The 18,156-nt window shown below is 44.6% G+C and overlaps 3 protein-coding genes across 3 annotated transcripts in view; 1 reads left to right on the top strand and 2 right to left on the bottom strand.

Moving 5' to 3' along the window:
* Window positions 1-12,623, bottom strand: part of SEMA6C (semaphorin 6C) — a 27,318-nt gene extending 14,695 nt beyond the window's left edge. The window contains exon 1 of the mRNA XM_029230230.1: window positions 12,528-12,623. The gene's annotated coding sequence lies outside the window, so the exon portion shown is untranslated. The remainder of the gene's footprint in view (window positions 1-12,527) is intronic.
* On the top strand, window positions 7,698-10,495 carry TNFAIP8L2 (TNF alpha induced protein 8 like 2). Its single transcript, XM_029230236.1, has 2 exons — window positions 7,698-7,775; window positions 9,420-10,495. Exon 2 carries the CDS (start codon window positions 9,425-9,427, stop codon window positions 9,977-9,979), a length of 555 nt encoding a protein of 184 aa, XP_029086069.1. The 5' UTR covers window positions 7,698-7,775; window positions 9,420-9,424; the 3' UTR covers window positions 9,980-10,495.
* LYSMD1 (LysM domain containing 1) lies at window positions 10,494-18,156 on the bottom strand. Its single transcript, XM_029230235.1, has 3 exons — window positions 17,314-18,156; window positions 12,528-12,886; window positions 10,494-11,726 (listed from the first exon to the last, which is right to left on the bottom strand). The coding sequence occupies exons 1-3, from the start codon at window positions 17,491-17,493 to the stop codon at window positions 11,588-11,590; spliced, it is 678 nt and encodes a 225-aa protein (XP_029086068.1). The 5' UTR covers window positions 17,494-18,156; the 3' UTR covers window positions 10,494-11,587.

Genomic DNA, 18,156 nt, shown 5'->3' with positions numbered 1-18,156 from the left:
CACACACACACACACACACACACACACACACACACACACACACACACACAAACATGGCCTGGTCTCTGGACTGAAGGAAAAGAGGGGCAGGGGTTTGCTACTTCCGGACAGTCTTTAATGGACTGAGATCAGGGTGGGTAGCATCACTGACTGGGCTAAGCCCCAAAGTAAGCAAGAGATATAAACATATACACACACAATCACAGAGACAGAAATGGAAGGTGAACCAATGAGATAAACAGAATCAGAAACAATGGAACAATACTTACACAAAGTTAACTGCAGGGGGGTCTTGGGTCCAATGTAATTCAGTGGTCAGTCGGGGCTGTTTTAAAGGCTGGAAAGAGGTTTTTGGGAGAAAGACACCTCAAAATATAGAGGCACTCAGAGATTGAAAGAAATGTCCCCAGCTCCTAGCACAGGGCTTAGATATTAAAATATGTGCTTATTGAATAGATTAGTGAATGGGGATTAAGGTATAACTCATTTAAAGTTTTAGGGTCCAACTAAAATCTCAATTCAATCCAATACATATTAAGCACTTACTTCAAATACAACCCACTGTGGGATATAGTCCCAGTCTTTAAGAAAATGACCATGTATTTGAACTAAAACAAGACTTACATGTACTAAATGATTAAAAAGCAATACCAAGGGACTTCCCTGGTGGCGCAGTGGTTAAGAATCCGCCTGCCAATGCAGGGGACACCTGTTCGAGCCCTGGTCTGGGAAGATCCCACATGCCGTGGAGCAACTAAGCCTGTGCGCCGCAACTACTGAGCCGTTGTGCTACAACTACTGAAGCCCACGCCTGTGCTCCACAACAAGAAAAGCCAATGCAATGAGAAGCCAATGCACCACAACAAGGAGTAGCCCCCACTCGCCACATCTAGAGAAAGCCTGTGTGCACCAATGAAGACCCAATGCAGCCAAAAGTAAATTTAAAAAATAAAAAAAAAAAAATACCAAGTCTCAAAAAAAAAAGCCCCCCCCAAAGCTACATTGAATGTAATTCATAAATGAAAGAAAAGACAATAAGTGCTCTTCATAATAACTGCAGGGAAAGATGTTGGATACATTTTATCACGGAGGCAGGGAGAACTTTGGTGGGAGTTGGCTTGGTGCAAAAGAAAGGAGAAAATCTTCCAAAGAAGATACTTTCAGCAAAAGCTTTTACTTGGTAAACATGGAGCCTGAAGCATGGATAGCAAAAGGGCCTGTGTGATTGATATGTAAGAGAGATACTAGTTAGAAGCAGAGGACAGGGGAAGAGGGAGACAAACTATGGAAGGCCTGGAATACCAAGGTGAGTAGGTTAAAAAATTTGATAGGAAAAGGACATAATTTCGAGTTCTTGAATAAAGGTTTTACTGTCAAAATGCTTTATTTTAGCAAGATAAGGAGACCTTCTGCTGAGAAAACAGGAAGGTTCAAGGATGAGGGGAGAGAGGCAGTGAGACAAGGATGGTGGCATTGGGTATGGAAAGAAATGGAAGAGCCTTAGAGCTGTTTCAAAGGACAAATCCTACTCCCCAGGGTCTTCTGGAGAAAATCACAGTCCCACAGATTGGAGCCTTTAATAAACTCAGGATCTCCAAGCTTGGAAAATTACCCTCTCCCAACCCCTACAAGTAGCTGTGTGAAATCCTTTCTCAAGTTCCTTTCCACACAGCTTCCTTGCTCATCTTAGCAGAACCCACATCCATCTTCAGAGAAAAATAGAGATAATAAAGTGAGCATCCAACCCACATTTTGCCCTCTAGAGCATTCTCACATCTCTCTCATCCCAGCAGGTGGGGCGTCTGTACTGCTTGTCTAAGGTTCACCTTTTGGCTTTACTGTAAGCTCCATTCACACAGGGCCCAGCAGTCTAGTCTCTCTCACCGCAGTTATCCTTTGCAGTCAGCACAGTGCCTGGCACATTGCAGCTATTAACTAGTAACACATTGGTTGAACAAATCTGACTCTATAGCTCCTACTTAGGTGCTTTATGCCACATGTCTTCATATAATTTCTCCTTCCTTTATTTCTAATCTCTCCTTTTCTACTGACATCTTCCCTTCTGCATATACACATCCTCAAATATCTCCCATGATCAAACGAAAAAAAAATTCTAAACTTTCTCTTAATCCTTGCCTGTATTTAGTCAACACTCAATTTCTCTCTTTCCTTCACAGCTAAATTTGTAGAGTCATCTATTCTTGCTGTACCCATTTTTTCCCCCTTCTCAATCACTTCTCAATCATTTTCGTTTTGGCCCCCCATCACTCCATTGAGATTGTTCTCATCCAGGCCACTAATGACCTCCTTGTCACATTCAATGAACAGCTCTTCAGTCTTTATCCTTTGGCCCTCTTTATGGCATTTGGCCCTGTTGACCCTTCCTTCCTTGAAATACTCTCCTCTTTTGGCTCCTGAGTCCCTCTTTCTTTCAACAAAGACTAGGGACTTAATAGATACATTTTTTAAATGAATGAATGGCTTCACTTCTATTGATGTGGCCTCTCTTTCTCAGCCTTTCTGACCTCTCCTTAAATGTTGGTGTTTCCTAGGTCATGTCCTTAGCTACCTCTTCTTGAGCTCTAAACTCACTTTTATAATTGCTTATTGGATACTTCCATTTGGATTGTCCATAGGTACTTACCACTTAGTCTAAGGACAGGAAGCTTGTCTCTTATCTTTGTATTCCCAGCACTTAAGTCATAATGCCTGGCATATAGTAAATAGAGGAAGAAATAAATGCACCAAAGATGAAAGCTACCTCCAGCTATGTCAGGCTGAAGTCTTGCTTAACTGCTTCAAATCACACTGAACTTTTTCTTTCTGAACTGATATGGGAGTACTGGTCCTAACCATGGTAAAACCTCAGCTGAGCAGAAACATAGGAATGTTCCATTCTGAGTATTTTTCCAGATAGTTTGATTTTACCAAATTAAGTGCAAAACATTTTCATGTTAACTGTTTCAAATAGGGATTATTCAAAAAGATGTTGTTAATTTCCTGTGGATTATATAGTGGAAAGACCACAACTAGGATTCATTAAGACCCTGACTGACCTTGTAAGATAGACCACTTTATCTCTAAGGCAGAGTCTCTCACCTGTGAGTGGACACTTTACCTGCCTACTTACTTCACAAGATGAAGTAAGATAACGTAGGTGAAATGTTTTGTAAATCTCAAAGTGTTTCACACATTCAAGACATCATTTAACCAGATTTTTGCTTGCTCAGAGGAAGCACTGTGAACTTAATTGTCCAGGTGAACAGTGAGGACCCCAGAGTCTAGAATATATGTAGTTAAGACTGTTTGCTCCTCCTCCACATGGCCAGAAACGCTGCAATTTTCAATTGTCGGCTTTTTTGTTTTCCTTCTCTTCCCTTGTTATTTGTGTTAATTCTCATTGTTATCAGTGTTCTTCCTTCTAAAAGCTCCTCTTTCCTCTTTTAATTTGCTACTAATTATATGCTGTGGGTTCAGAGAAGATTACTAGAAATGGGTATTGATTAAGAGAAAATAAAAGAAAGACTTCCCCATGAGTGAAACAAACGAACATTATTGCATGTGACTGTTATGTTGCTACCATTTCCCCCTTATCTCCTGGTTATTGGATGTGTTTTGAATTTCTTGTTTCAGCAAACATTTATTGAGCACAGTAGTGCCAGGCACTAAAGCATAACCGCTGCCCTTATGGAGTTTACAGCCTAGTAGGGAGGCATTTAATAAAATCACAAATTACAATAAAGAGTAATTATCATGATAAGGGAGGTATGTCGTTCTACAGGACTATGGAATACAGGGGTGCTGTGTAGTTTAGGGAGTCACGATGGCTTCACAGTCATGATGGCTTCTGATGACTTTCCAGCTGAGGCCTGAAGGATGGGTAGGAATTAACCAGGCAGGGCAGAGGTATCCATGGGAAGAAAGTTCCAGGCAGAGACACAAGAAGTGGGAAAGTCTAGAGTACAGGAAGAGGGAGAGGGAGAGGGAGAGAGAGAAGCCAACCATGATGCATATTGGAGGAGCTGAGAGGATTACAAAACAGCTAGAGCAGAGTATAAGGCAAAGCTGAAGAGGTAAACAGGTAAGGAGCTGGTAGCAGAATTCTGGATTCAGAAGGTATTACTGTATTTGCATCTTCTTGTACATTAATTCCTCTTTTATTATCCAATTAGATTATATATTTCTTTTAAAAAGGACTTTTACTTTTCCTGTGATTTTGGTAGTGCCACCTACTATTGTTCCCTGAATGTGTGATCAGTGAATTAATAGAGCGTATAGGAATAGAATGCTGCCACATTCATTATAAGGTTGAAGTTATTACCTCCTAACCTTGTGAGGTAGTTGTCAGAAAAACCATAGGCTTGGAAATCACACAAGTCCTCAGTCTGCCATTTATTAGCTCTCTAATTTGGGAACAGGTTATCTAACCTCTTTAAGCCTCAGTCTTTTTCATCAGCGAAAAGGAGATAGTGACATTTAGTTCATAGAGGTATCAGAGGATGAAGTGAGATACTTATATAACATCTAGCAGAGTGCACCCAACAAATGCCAGCTCCAGTTCTTTCCTCTTGCTTCCCTCCCCTGAGCTCGCAGTCCATTCTTTTCCATCTGCCCCCACACCTTGCTCCATAAACATTACCTCTCCTTTGCATTTTCTAAGCCTCCCTTTCCACTGGCTCCTTCCTTTCAGCCTACAAATGGCCTCGAACTCCAAGCTAAAAATAGTCCCTCTGTCAATCCAGTTTCCCATTCCCTTAAGCTACCTTTCCATTTCTCTTCATCCCTTTACCACCATACTCCTTAAAGGAGTTGTTAACATTTCCCAAACCAAGTTGTATCAAGGACCCTCAGCTCTGGAACCTGGGCTGAGAGAGGTGGGAATAAGAAAGGAGCCAAGGAGGAGAACCAATGGTTTTGGAGTCACTGGTATGCTGACTGCCTCCACTTCTGAACTTCAATCTTTACTCTTCAACTTTTCACAACCGGACAATGTTCCAATTCTTCCCTTTCTGTTAGAACTTCTTATAAAACCACCAGCTCTCAAGGTCTCTCACTGGTTCTCATACTGTGCTTAAGCAAGCTATACCAGTGATCACTTCCTTTTAAGCATGCCCTTTCCTCAGCTAAAATTTCACTGAAGCCTCTAACCTAGTCCCACTGGGCTAATGATTTCACTCCCCCGATCAAAAACCTTTAATGTCTCCCTACTGTCTACAGCAAAAGTCTGAAGTGTTGAGCAACTCCCTTAAAGCCTTTCATGATCTGGTCTTTTTCCTTCTTCACTTTTTTTCAAACAACCTATGCTCCAGTCATACAGAATAAATCACCACTTCCTGAACATGCCCTGTATTATCATTGTTTGCTCTATGGCTTATGCTTATCTCCATTATCTGGGAAGCAGAAGCATTTCTTCCACACTCTGCCTAGTAAGTAGTTAAATCCATCCTTCTAAGTCCACCTCTTCAGCCCTCCTATCAGAAATAATCTAAATTTCTCTTTACTCTCATAATTCCTTAAACTTCTGTTACAGCTAATGACATCATTTGACTTGTATTATAGTTATGTGTGCTTACATTTATCTCCCTGACCAGGCTGGGAGATAAATGTAAGCACATTTCTTTTTTTTGGCCGTGTGTGCATGTGGGGTGTTAGCTAGCGAGGCATGTGAGATCTTAGTTCCCTGACCAGAACTGAACCTGCACCCTCTGCGTTGGAAGCATGGGGTCTTTTTTTTTGGAAGCGCGGAGTCTTAACCACTGGACTGCCAGCGAAGTCCCTGTAAGATTCTTTCTTTAAAAAAAAAACAAAAACTTCTTTTTATACATTTATTTATTTTTGGCTGCATTGGGTCTTCATTGCTGCACATGGGCTTTCTCTAGTTGTGGCGAGTGGGGGCTACTGTTCATTGCGGTGCACTGGCTTCTCATTGCGGTGCACCGGCTTATTGCGGTGGCTTTTCTTGTTGCCTTGTTGCCGAGCAACAAGGGCTCTAGGCGCTTGGGTTTCAGTAGCTGTGGAACGCGGGCCCAGTAGTTGTGGCTCGTGGGCTTAGTTGCTCCGCGACATGTGGGATCTTCCCGAACCAGGGCTCAAACCCGTGTCCCCTGCATTGGCAGGTGGATTCTTAACCACTGCGCCACCAGGGAAGTCTCTTACCTTCATTCTTTTTTTTTTTTTTTAACATCTTTATTGGAGTATAATTGCTTTACAATGGTGTGTTAGTTTCTGCTTTATAACAAAGTGAATCAGCTATACATATACATATATCCCCATATCTCCTCCCTCTTGCGTCTCCCTCCCACCCTCCCTATCCCACCCCTCTAGGTGATCACAAAGCCCTGAGCTGATCTCCCTGTGCTATGCGCTGCTTCCCACTAGCTATCTATTTTACATTTGGTAGTGTATATATGTCCATGCCACTCTCTCACTTTGTCCCAGCTTACCCTTCCCCCTCCCAGTGTCCTCAAGTCCATTCTCTAGTAGGTCTGTGTCTTTATTCCTGTCCTGCCCCTAGGTTCTTCATGACCATTTTTTTCTTTTTATTTTTTTTAGATTCCATATATATGTGTTAGCATATGGTATTTGTTTTTCTCTTTCTAACTTACTTCACTCTGTATGACAGACTCTAGGTCCATCCACCCCTCTACAAATAACTTAATTTTGTTTCTTTTTATGGCTGAGTAATATTCCATTGTATATATGTGTCACATCTTCTTTATCTATTCATCTGTCGATGGACACTTAGGTAGCTTCCATGTCCTGGCTATTGTAAATAGAGCTGCAATGAACATTGTGGTAAATGACTCTTTTTGAATTACGGTTTTCTCAGGGTATATGCCCAGGAGTGGGATTGCTGGGTCGTATGGTAGTTCTATTTTTAGTTTTTTAAGGAACCTCCATACTGTCCTCCATAGTGGCTGTATCAATTTACATTCCCACCAACAGTGCAAGAGGGTTCCCTTTTCTCCACACCCTCTCCAGCATTTTTTTCCCCCAGCATTTCTTGTTTGTAGATCTTTTGAGGATGGCCATTCTGACTGGGGTGAGATTAGTATATGTGCTGCCGAAGTGAGCACTACCTTCATTCATAACGTGTTAGCAGCTATAAAGCACAGTGAGAGCGCTGCCTCTAGTGGTTCAATGATGTGCTGACACCTGCTGGTCATATCTAGTTCGGCAGCCCTGACTCCAGCACCTTCGTCTCTCTTAAGTATTGAGGGTGGGGAACCCCCTTACCCAGCCAGACGCTGAAAGCGTATGCTCGTGGTAATGTCTCCCCACAGCACCACCCACCCCTGGACACTCCAGGGACACACTCCGACCTCCTGATCTCTAACTTGCCTCTGGTGTCTCCAGTCTAAGCTCAGTTCAATCTTCACAACTTTCCCCACGGACCCCCCACCCCAGCAATCTGTACTTAACATTTTCCCCATTACCACAGACATATAAGGAGAACAAGATCTCAAGGAACTGGGCAGCAAGGATAGAAAGAGGCAGACAACTTGGGAGCAGGAGATGTACAATTCCTCTTCCTCACCTCAAAGAATCAAGACTATTTCCTATAGAGTGCTATTCCTTTTGACCTTTTATTTCTAGGAGGCTGTCGGGGTCATAGACCTTCTTGGTGACAGTGTGATGAAGGGAGGTTGAGCACAGAGTAGGTAGGCGGGGCTTAGGGGTGGGGCCAGGCCAAAGGGCCTCTCACTTAGGAGCTTCTCCATTCTGTCAGCTCTCCCGGAACATCCAAGGCAAGACTGGCACCCAGGGCGCAGCAGGTGAGGGACCAGGCAATGACAGAAGGGTAGGCTTTAGGGGTGATGGTGGCAGAAGAGTCCTAGCTCTGTCAGCCTGAGCTTTCCATATTGTGAGACTCTCATTTGATAGAATTCTTGAGCCCCCAGTGGGGAGGTCCAGCTCAGTTCTTCCTGGGGCCAGGCAGCCTCAGTAAGACATGGTTTGGTTTGGGTGGGGGCAGGGCTGAGGGATGGCGGTGGATAAGGGTATGTGAGAGACTACTGAGAGGTGCAAGGAGATCTTAGGAGACATGGAGGTAGATGTAGGGGCCAGCAGGAGAGCATGGCCAGAGGGCCACAGGGCAGGACTCAGACAAGAGAAAACAGGAGACTGAAACACGGAGAGGGGGAGAGGACAGTGGACAAAACGTGAGATGGCAACGGGGGCAGTGGAGAGCTGGGTAGCAGGAAGGCCAAGGAGGAAGGAAGGCTAACATGGAGCAATCTCCTCTTCCGGATGTACAGCGTGGTCCAGAAAGCCCCAGGCAAAGCCGGGAGCAGAGCAAGGTTCCAGATTCCCACTGGACCGATTCAGCTGGGGGAGAACCACCCCTCCTCCCAGTTACCCACCTCCCCTGCTTCTTCAGGCTCCTATTTCGTTTGGGGGAGAGGGCAAGGCTGCTCCTCACTGCGGTCAGAGCCACATCCTGCAGAGCAGGGGAGGGGGAAGTAAGAAGCAAGACAAGCAGAACCACCACAGGCGAAGACCACGGGGAGAGCGCCCTGGATACTTGCAGCTGATGTGCCGCCAGGAGGTCCTCAGCACAGTCCCAGCAGAGGACCTGAGACCTCTAGGGCTGTCTTGAGGTGCTTGTTTTTCATGATTCCTCAGTGTGCTTCAACCTCATTGAGCGCATTCCAAGGGAAGGAGGCTTCTTTGGATTATATGGTTCAAAGCCCGCTTTTATCATTTGCTAATGACTTTAGCCAAGTTGCTTAATTTTTCTTAGTTTCATTTTTCTCGTTGCAAATTGGGGATACCTACCTTACAAAGGGTTGGGAAAACTGAGATAAAGCGCTTGGCACATAATAGGTTCTCAATAAATGTTCATTATTATTTTTGTCAGGACTCCCAGGACCCCTATATTTCTCACGTCTTTAAAGGCAGTACAGCACACTAGCTGACATGGGCTTTTGGAGTCAGAAAAACAGTTGTGTTTGACCTTGGGTAAATTATTTAACGTAAGCTTCAGTTTGCTCAGCTGTAAAACAAGGATAGTAATACCTACACCTCATAGATGTACGGTACCCAGGCAGTGTCCAAAACTGGCAGCTGTGAGAACTATCTGCCAGGTAAGCTTTATCTTCTCCACTGTAATAGTAACAGCCTACTTCCCCTGAGGTCTTAACTTGTGGTGCGCTAGCGTCCGGTGTGCCCTCATTCCTCCAGCCAAAGCTATTACTGCTCCTCTGGTTTTAGAGATCATGATTTCCTACAGTACAAAAGGAGAAAAAATGGAAACAAAGCACAGAGGACTGAGGGGGCCCAGGGGGAGAAAGATGACAAATAAAGATGAAGATGAGATAGAAACCAAAGAGACAGAAAGGGGAAAAGCCATTTCTAAGGAAGCCTGTGGCCTTTCTTCTAGTGACGACCACATACCCTCCCATCTAACCCTTCCCTAGGAATCATGGAGTCCTTCAGTTCAAAGAGTCTGGTGCTGCAAGCGGAGAAGAAGCTGCTGAGTAAGATGGCAGGTCGATCTGTGGCTCATCTCTTCGTCGATGAGACGAGCAGCGAGGTGCTAGACGAGCTCTACCGTGTGTCCAAAGAATACACACACAGCAGGCCCCAGGCCCAGCGGGTTATCAAGGACCTGATCAAGGTGGCCGTCAAGGTGGCCGTGCTGCACCGCAGTGGCTGCTTCAGCCCCAGCGAGCTGGCCTTGGCTACCCGCTTTCGCCAGAAGCTGCGGCAGGGCGCCATGACCGCACTCAGCTTCGGCGAGGTGGACTTCACCTTTGAGGCTGCTGTGCTGGCCGGCCTGCTGACCGAGTGCCGGGATGTGCTGCTGGAACTGGTGGAGCGCCACCTCACACCCAAGTCACATGGCCGCATCCGCCACGTGTTTGATCACTTCTCGGACCCAGGCCTGCTCACGGCCCTCTATGGGCCTGACTACACTCAGCACCTTGGCAAGATCTGTGATGGGCTCAGGAAGCTGCTGGATGAGGGGAAGCTCTGAGAACCCTGACCCCGGCCCGTTCCTTCTTGGCAAAATGGCTGACTGAGAAAAAAACAGATAATGGGCTTTCTAACCCGCTCATCTGCACTAATGCTTTTCAACCCTCAGGTTTCAGTCTTTCCCAAGAGTGCCTGTGACTCTGAGACCACCCCGTGCCCAACTGCTGGTGGAGAAGAAGCGATGCTGAGGGTTGAGGCCTCTCTCCTACTCCAGCCCCAAGACAGGAAACAAAACTGCCTGAAAAAGATGAAGCGAAACTTGGATCTTTATTTTCCCCACAAGGGACCTTTCAAACAGGGAAGCCCCCTCCCCTCAGAACCAGGGGAAGAGGGCGTAGCCCATCTCACTCCTCTGGGGACACTAAAGACAGGCGGCGCAGGGAGCCTTTAGAGATATCCTAGACCTTCAGTTCTAGGCGGAGTCTGGACAGATACCAGAGACTCTGCTCCAGAGGGCAGGAAGAAGGGGCTAGGGCAGGGGAGAGTCTCACAGAGGAAATAAAACTATTAAAACATGCACAGGGCTCAATGTTTAATCTCTCCAGCTTCTTGTATCTTATGATCATCACAGAGGAAAGAGGTATATAAACACCACTCATCTCACCTCTCACCATTTCCACACAGGAGACTGAGGCATATTTCCAGCATCACCGGGGTTCCCTTGCCTACTTCTTCTGTTTAAGAAACTCAAAAAAAACTGTACCGCAGATCAGTGCTACAAATTGCAAATAAATATGCAGTAAGGAGCAAGACATAGATCAATAGGCTCTGGTTGGGAGAGGATATAAGAAAAAGACTCCCACAACTGTCCTCCTCTTCAAACTCCACGGCAATTCTTCTTCCATCCCTTAGCCTCACACAGGCTGAACAGAGGAGCAGATTAGAAGGGTGAACTGGTGGCATGGAGAGTTCAGGACCCTACATAGCTGTTTTTTTCTCAGAGCAAGAGTTGTGAAAAAGTTATAGTGACCTGGTTAGTCAAGACTGAGCCCAAATTCTTCCATTTGAGATTGGGGGCGAGGCACAGTCTGCCATTCCCTGCAGCAGTGCTAGATCACTGATTGCCCGTTCTCAATAACATGGCTGGCTAAGAAGGCGGGGAAGGTGGGCCAGGAGTCACTGGCTCACTTACTGTTCCTGGGTTCCCCTCATCCCAGGGCTATAGAAATCCCGTTTTTCAGCTAATAGTGGGAAAGGATAAGATATAGCAAATAAATAATACTTCAATATAGCACCAAATAAATTAGGTAACATAGTTGGAGATGGGGAGGAAGTTCGGGGCTGTGAGAGTCCCTGCCTCCCTGCTCTAAGGCCAAGGGATGGTGAAAGGGATGGGAAAGGCAGCAGGGATGTTAAAAGAGCCTTTTGAATCTAAAGGACAACCCTAGATTCAGCCCCAGAACTGAGAAGGGGTTCTATTTCCCATCCCCTACCCTTGCCAATAGAACTGCTCCAGACCAAGGAACTCCTGACGGACAAGTAGGCTCGGAAGATGGCAGGAGTAAGGGAGGTGGGCTGGGAGGCCATGTTCCTGAGCCTCACCTCAGGCTCCTCTCTCCCTCAAGTTGCTCCTTCAACATCTGGCTTCTCTCAATCATTTCTGGAGACATCAGAGTTTGAAGATTTCATCCTCCTGGTCCCGAAGTGTCCGGGTCCGAGAGGTCCGGGTCAGCGGCACAGGACCTAGGACTGCTCGTTGCTGCATCCGAGGAGAACTCAGGTGAAGACCTGAATCCTCCCCAGGTATCCTGCAGGTGAGGAAAGGGGGAAAGAGCGACAGATCAAGGGAAGAGGCTGAGACTAGGCTGAGCGAAGAAGTACGTGGGAAGCTGTCCTTCTCTAATATACATGAGCTGGTTGCCTTAAGATGGAGTCTCAGTACCCTCTGGATAAATCCTAATCCTAATGCTCCTTCGTGGACCATCAGAGCAGTAAGAACAGTCAACTATTTCACTCCACTGAGAACACAGAACCATTACCCAGTGCCTCTACCCTTTCCAGCAGCCATAGGCTCTGCTCATTGTCTTGCGGCCACCTGAGGGAAAGGTTTCACCTTGCTTCTGCTGACACTGGAATTACTTACTTTGTGTCTGGTCAGGTATGGTTGGGGGAACAGAGAGTCTATGGACGGACTTGAAAGGACCCATTCAAACTTCCCTGGTGGCACAGTGGTTGGGAGTCCGCCTGCCAAGGCAGGGGGCACGGGTTCGAGGATCCCACATGCCACGGAGCAACTAAGCCCGTGTGCCAAACTACTGAGCCTATGCTCTAGAGCCCACAAGCCACAACTACTGAGCCCACGTGCCGCAACTACTGAGGCCCATGCGCCTAGAGCCTGTGCTCCGCAACGGGAGAGGCTGCCGCAGTGAGAGGCCTGCGCACCACAGTGAAGAGTGGCCCCTGCTCGCTGCAACTGGAGAGGAGGGCCGCGTGCAGCAATGAAGACCCATTGCAGCCAAAAATAAATAAATAAAATAAAAAGAAATTAAAAAAAAAAGAAATAGAAAAAAAAATTTATAAAAAAAAAAAAGGACCCATTCAAGACTCACCCACTTTCTCCCTTTTTCAGCTTCTGGGCAGCAGCCTTCTTTGACAAGCTGATCTGTGAATCAAGCTTCTTAAGGAAATCAGAGGCAGAGAGGTCGTGAATGGGGGGCTCCTGGCCAGCTGTGGGAAGGACTTCACCATTGGCACGTCCCGAACCTGTCTCTTGTTTCTTCCTCACAGCTGAGTGTGGCCCAACTTCATCCTTACTTGGCTGTACCTCTTCCTCTCCATCCTTCTCTTCCTCAGAATCCAAACCATTGAACAGGTCTCTGGGCTCTGTCAGGATGGGGATGTAGAGGGTTTTCTTCAGGAAGATCGAGTCATTAGTATAAAGGCGGTTTGCACGCTTAATCTGTTCCATCTTTAAAAAAAAGTCACCACAGTTAATGACAGTAATAACAATCCATCTTATATTTGTATAGCACCTCATGCTTTTTAAAGTGATTGTACAAAGTCTTATCTGACCCTATAACAACCAAAACTACAGTGGGCTGATATTATCCCTATTTTATTGATCAGTAGCTTTCATACTTTTTGGTCCTAGGGCCCCTTTACATTTAAAAAAATTATTGAAGAAAAAAGCTTTTACTTATGTTGATCACATCTATCAATATTTAAGGTATTATAAAATTAAAACTGAAAAAATTTAAAAACACTTCCATTACATATTAACATAAATATTTTGATGAAAAATAACTATATTTTCCAAAACAAAAACAACAAACATGTAGCAAGAACAGAGGCACTGTTTTACATTTTTGTAAATCACTTTAATGTCCGACTTAATGGAAGACAACAGAATTCTCATATCTGCCTCTACATGCATCTGCTGCAGTAACACATGTCACGTAGCCTCTGGAAAACAGTACACTCATGAGAATAAAAAAGACAAATAAAGTCTTGTTATTATTACCACGAAAATTGTTTTGACCTTGTGGATCCCTACAGCGTCTTAGGGACCCCTAGGGGGTCCCTTTAACTACTGTTAAAGATGAAGGAACTGAGGTTCAGAGAGGTTAAATTACTTGCCTAGCAAGTTACTGACAGAGATAAAACTAGAATTCTGGGCCTTTTTACTCCTTCCAGGAATGCTTTTCTTATTATATTAATAATTTCACTGATCAAATATTTATTTAGTACTTATTTATTCATCACTGAACATAGTGACTGACATCACCATCTCTATCTACCTGCCTCCCAAGGTAGAAATATCAATGTCATCCTTAACTCATACTTTTCTTTCATGATCCAGACCTAACAGGTCAACAAAAATGCTGTAAAAATCTCTCACATCTGGTCTCATCTTCACATTCATTGCCATTGACTTAGAACAGACTCTTAATATTTCTCATCTGGGTACTGTAACAGTTTTTGTTTTGTTTTCTATAAATGTATTTATTTTTGGCTGTGTTGGGTCTTCGTTGCTGTGCTCAGGCTTTCTCTAGTTGTGGTGAGCGGGAGCTACTCTTCACTGCAGTGCGTGAACTCTTCTCACTGTGGTGGCTTCTCTTGTTGTGGAGCATGGGCTCTAGGCACGTGGGCTTCAGTAGTTGCAGCACGCAGGCTCAGTAGTTGTAACTCGTGGGCTCTAGAGCAGCACAGGCTCAGTAGTTGTGGCACACGGTCTTAGCTGCTCTGTGGCACGTGGGATCTTCCTGGACCAGGGCTCGAACCCGTGTCCCCTGCATTGGCAGGTGGATTCTTAACCACTGCACCACCAGGAAAGCCCCAACCCGCTACCTTGCTTATAAACCTTCTATGGCTCCCCATTGGCTCAGAGATAAAATCCAAATTAGCAGGACTTCTCTGGCAGTCCAGTGGTTAGGACTCAGCACTTTCACTCACAGGGCCCGCATTCGATCCCTGGTCGGGGAACTAAGATCTCACAAGCCACGTGGTGCGGCCAAAAAAAATATCCAAATTAGCATTCAAGGGCATTCTCAATCTAGCTCTCATAGGAAGTCCACCCACACCTCCCTTCTTATGCCACTTATACATTTTGCCATCCTGAACTTTTTATTTTTCTTCCAACATTTCATGATCTTTCACCTTTTTGTGTCTTTATCTGCCTGGAATGTTTCTCCACTACTCCCTTCTCTCCCTGGAAAACTTCTCATCAACTATCATTCCCTTTGTGTTATCTTCTTCAGGGCTCCCAATGCATACTGTAAATATTGCTGTAATAATACCTACCCTATTATATTGTTATTCATCTCTTTGCATATTTGTCTTGCCCAAACTGTGAGTCCTTTAAGGGCAGGGTTGGTGACTTGCCGTCTCTGTATGCCTAAGGCACTCTTCAGCATTGCACAAACTTGGCACACAGCAGAGGCTCATTAATGCTTTATGAGTAAATAAACTAGATAATAAAATATAGGAACCACAGACACAGTATGTCAGTATTTTATTATTCGAGGCCAGGCAGCCAGTTTTACTAAAAATTCATCCCATAATGGCACCAGTTTGGGAAATCATAATTCTTATATCTGTCAAATATCAAAGCTGTTTCCACTCTAGGGCAAGACTACTATAATAAAGTTGACTTATAAAATCTTATGCTATAATGAGTTTAAAAATAAAATTGGATTGATCTAACAATTAAAAAAGTTAAAAATGGCTTGCAGTTTTGTACTTTTTCTTCGCCAAGTGCTTTGATGCTATTCATTTTATTTTGCCTAGATAATATCCTAGGTCTCTTTTGTCTCGATAATATCCTAGGTCCTTTTCTGTTGCTTTTATTATTTCCTAGCAGTACCATATAAGGGGACATTGTTCCACTTCCATCGAGCCAAGAGCTAGAAAGGTCATTAGAATCTAGTTAGTTTAATAGAGCAATTCAAAGTGAGGATTTTAGAATGAGACAACCTGGTCTGAATCTTAGCTCTACTAATTAGACTAGTTGTATTTACTCTATGGCAAATTATCTCTCTAAGCTTCAGTCCCTTATCTTTAAAATTTTATTTTTATTGAAGTATAACTGACTTAAAATATTTTATTAGTTTCAGATGTACAACACAGTGATATTCCTTACCTTTAAATGGAAATAGTTACATCTACCTCATAAAGATTTACAGAGAAATATGAGATAATATATAGCGCTTGGCACATACTAAGTGTTCCTTAAATGACAGGTAGGTAATAACTTAGGTAATTGATTTATCTAAGTTTTGTTTGTTTGTTTGTTTGTTTTGATTTATCTAAGTTTTAAATTTAATACATCTTCCTCATTTTACAAATGATAAGAAACTGAGGCCCCAAACAGGGGAAGTGATTGACTATTCAGTCACTCAGCTAGTAAGCAGCAGAATGAGGCCAGAACCTAAAACTCTTCTTCACTAGACTACAGAGGTTTTCTGTACTCAGAAAGGTACAGGGCTGTAAGAAAACCTCAAAAAAAAAATTGTTGATTCACTAGCAGCACAGTTTCCTTCATTGCATGGCCTCTGAGCCTCTGCTGGGATGAAAGCACTGCTCAGTACTTTCACATCTACTTCCTTTGTTTAGGCCATCCCTCTACTTGAAATGTTCACTTTACTATACTCCCAAATCTCCATGTGTGGAAATCGTAGCCATAATTTCATTCATTCAAAAAACATCTATTAAGCTTTTATGTGCTGGGGACTATGCCAGGCTCTAGAGATATAAAATTGAAAGGAAATAGTTCTGTCCTGTCCCTTAAAGAGAGTACAGGCTACCAGAAAGACAAAGATGTAAAAGGTGTAAACCACTGGATTACATAGGTTTATAGAGAGGAGCATAGAGGAAAGAATGTCCAAGTCTTTAAAGGCCCATTGCGATGGCTCCCTTAAAATCTGCACTGATGTCCCCTTCCAAATAAAAATCAGTCTTCTTTCCTGACTTCCCCCTCTTTGTTAACACCTCTACGAACTCACCACATTCTGTCACCTACAATCATTATTTGTGTCCCTGTCCATATCTCACTAGACTGTAAATTACATGAGGGCAGCAACTATACACTTTATTTATGTTTCTGTCTCCCAAGGTGGTTACCACAGTGCTTTAAACATACCAAGCATTAAAACGTTGACTAAATTCAACAGGATATGGAAAAAAAAAAAAACCTTTATCAACTTTAAAACAATGTATTTTTACATCTACCAAATACACCCTATGCAGGAGCTGAAATGCTTGGCATAGAGAGTACCTGTTTTGTATCAAGGAGACCACCTTCCAGAAAAGAAGAGGGCAGAGCATTGAGGAGAAAAAAGAACAAGAACAGACAGGCACGTAGGGAACTTAGGACTAAAAACTAGCTCTCCACTGTTTGCTGTAAATGTTTAATCACTCAATTAGTGTTGCTATGTGGTTAACAGTACAAGCTTTGGAGTCAGACAGACCTGTTTGAATTTTCACTTCAACACTTTAGTTATTTGACCTTGGTCAAACTGGTTAACCAATCTAAGTCTCGGTTTCTTCATCTGTAAAAAGGGGACAATAATTGTGTGCTTGACAGGGATGTGAGGATCAAATGGGCTAATAGATGTAAAGTCTTTAGTATAGTGACTGGCATAATAAATAGGAGTTGCTCCCCTCCATTGGGATAGTGGGACAGGATTTGTCCCAACCAGAGAGTGCAACACTGAGATGGGAACACAAACCAAAAGACAAAGGTGGACCAGACTTACACCACAATTAATTTATCAAAATTAGTTAATTTAAACACAATTAAGAAAATTTCAGGGGAAGTTGCCTAGAGGGCCACTACCTACTCATGAGAAATAAGTCTCTTCTAAGTGGGTGTCTGCGTCCCAATCCTGTTAGACTCACCGTCACCCCGTATTTGAGTGCTAGTCCAGCCAGGGTGTCTCCGGGCGCCAACTGATGCTCCAGGCGTCTTTCCCTCACCGGGGAGCAGGCAGACTGCACCAGGCTTCCATAAGAACGAGCCCGGCTCCCTTGAAGCAGTCCTGACCCGCCAAGGGGGGCCTGTCTAGAGGGAGAAGCCATCTCCTCACCCTGCGGACAACTGGGGTTGCAACTGCGGGAGGCCTGTCTAAGTGACCAATAGTGACGGGCCCGGGGTCTCTAAGACTTAGAGGATTCCTTTCCCCTTCAGTCTTCTGTCCTAAGTCTCCCCGCCTCCCCCGGCACTACGCGACCTCACAGCCCTCGCTTCTCCTCCCTCCAAGCCCCTTTCCCACCAATCTGTACTCCGACTATTCAGTCTCTACCTGAGTCTCTCCTTAGCACCCCTACGACTTTCGATTCCCCACGACAACTCGCGACATTGACCTCTGACCTTTGAATTCTAGACAACCTCCTCAACACTCAGCTCAGTTTGCCCCTAGGTCCGGCAGCCCGACCTCCCGGCCCCTCAACACCCCGACTCCGCCCCGTCCCGGGGTGGGCCGGCTAGGGTCGGGAACAAATCAGGCCCACCCCAGGTGGGCTGTGGCCGCAGGAGAAGCGTGTGATGAAAGCGAGAGTCTACAGCACACTTTCCCCTCAGAGATCCTCAAAGGTACCCTCCACATCAAATTAGTCACACCCTCAAATTCGGGCTCCACATCTAGGTTCTTGTCCCTCCAAACCCTCGAATCTGTCAAGATGCAGGGGCCTGTATCCAGCCCAGCGGCAAGTTCTTTGAAAAAAAGACTTCATTTCCCTAAA

The sequence above is a fragment of the Monodon monoceros genome, unplaced genomic scaffold (assembly GCF_005190385.1).
Source record: "Monodon monoceros isolate NGI ecotype Baffin Bay Population unplaced genomic scaffold, NGI_Narwhal_1 Super_Scaffold_18, whole genome shotgun sequence".
In the NCBI taxonomy this organism is placed as follows: Eukaryota; Metazoa; Chordata; class Mammalia; order Artiodactyla; family Monodontidae; genus Monodon; species Monodon monoceros.
Note: the sequence above shows the minus strand (reverse complement) of the source record. Positions and strands in the feature narration are given on the sequence as shown.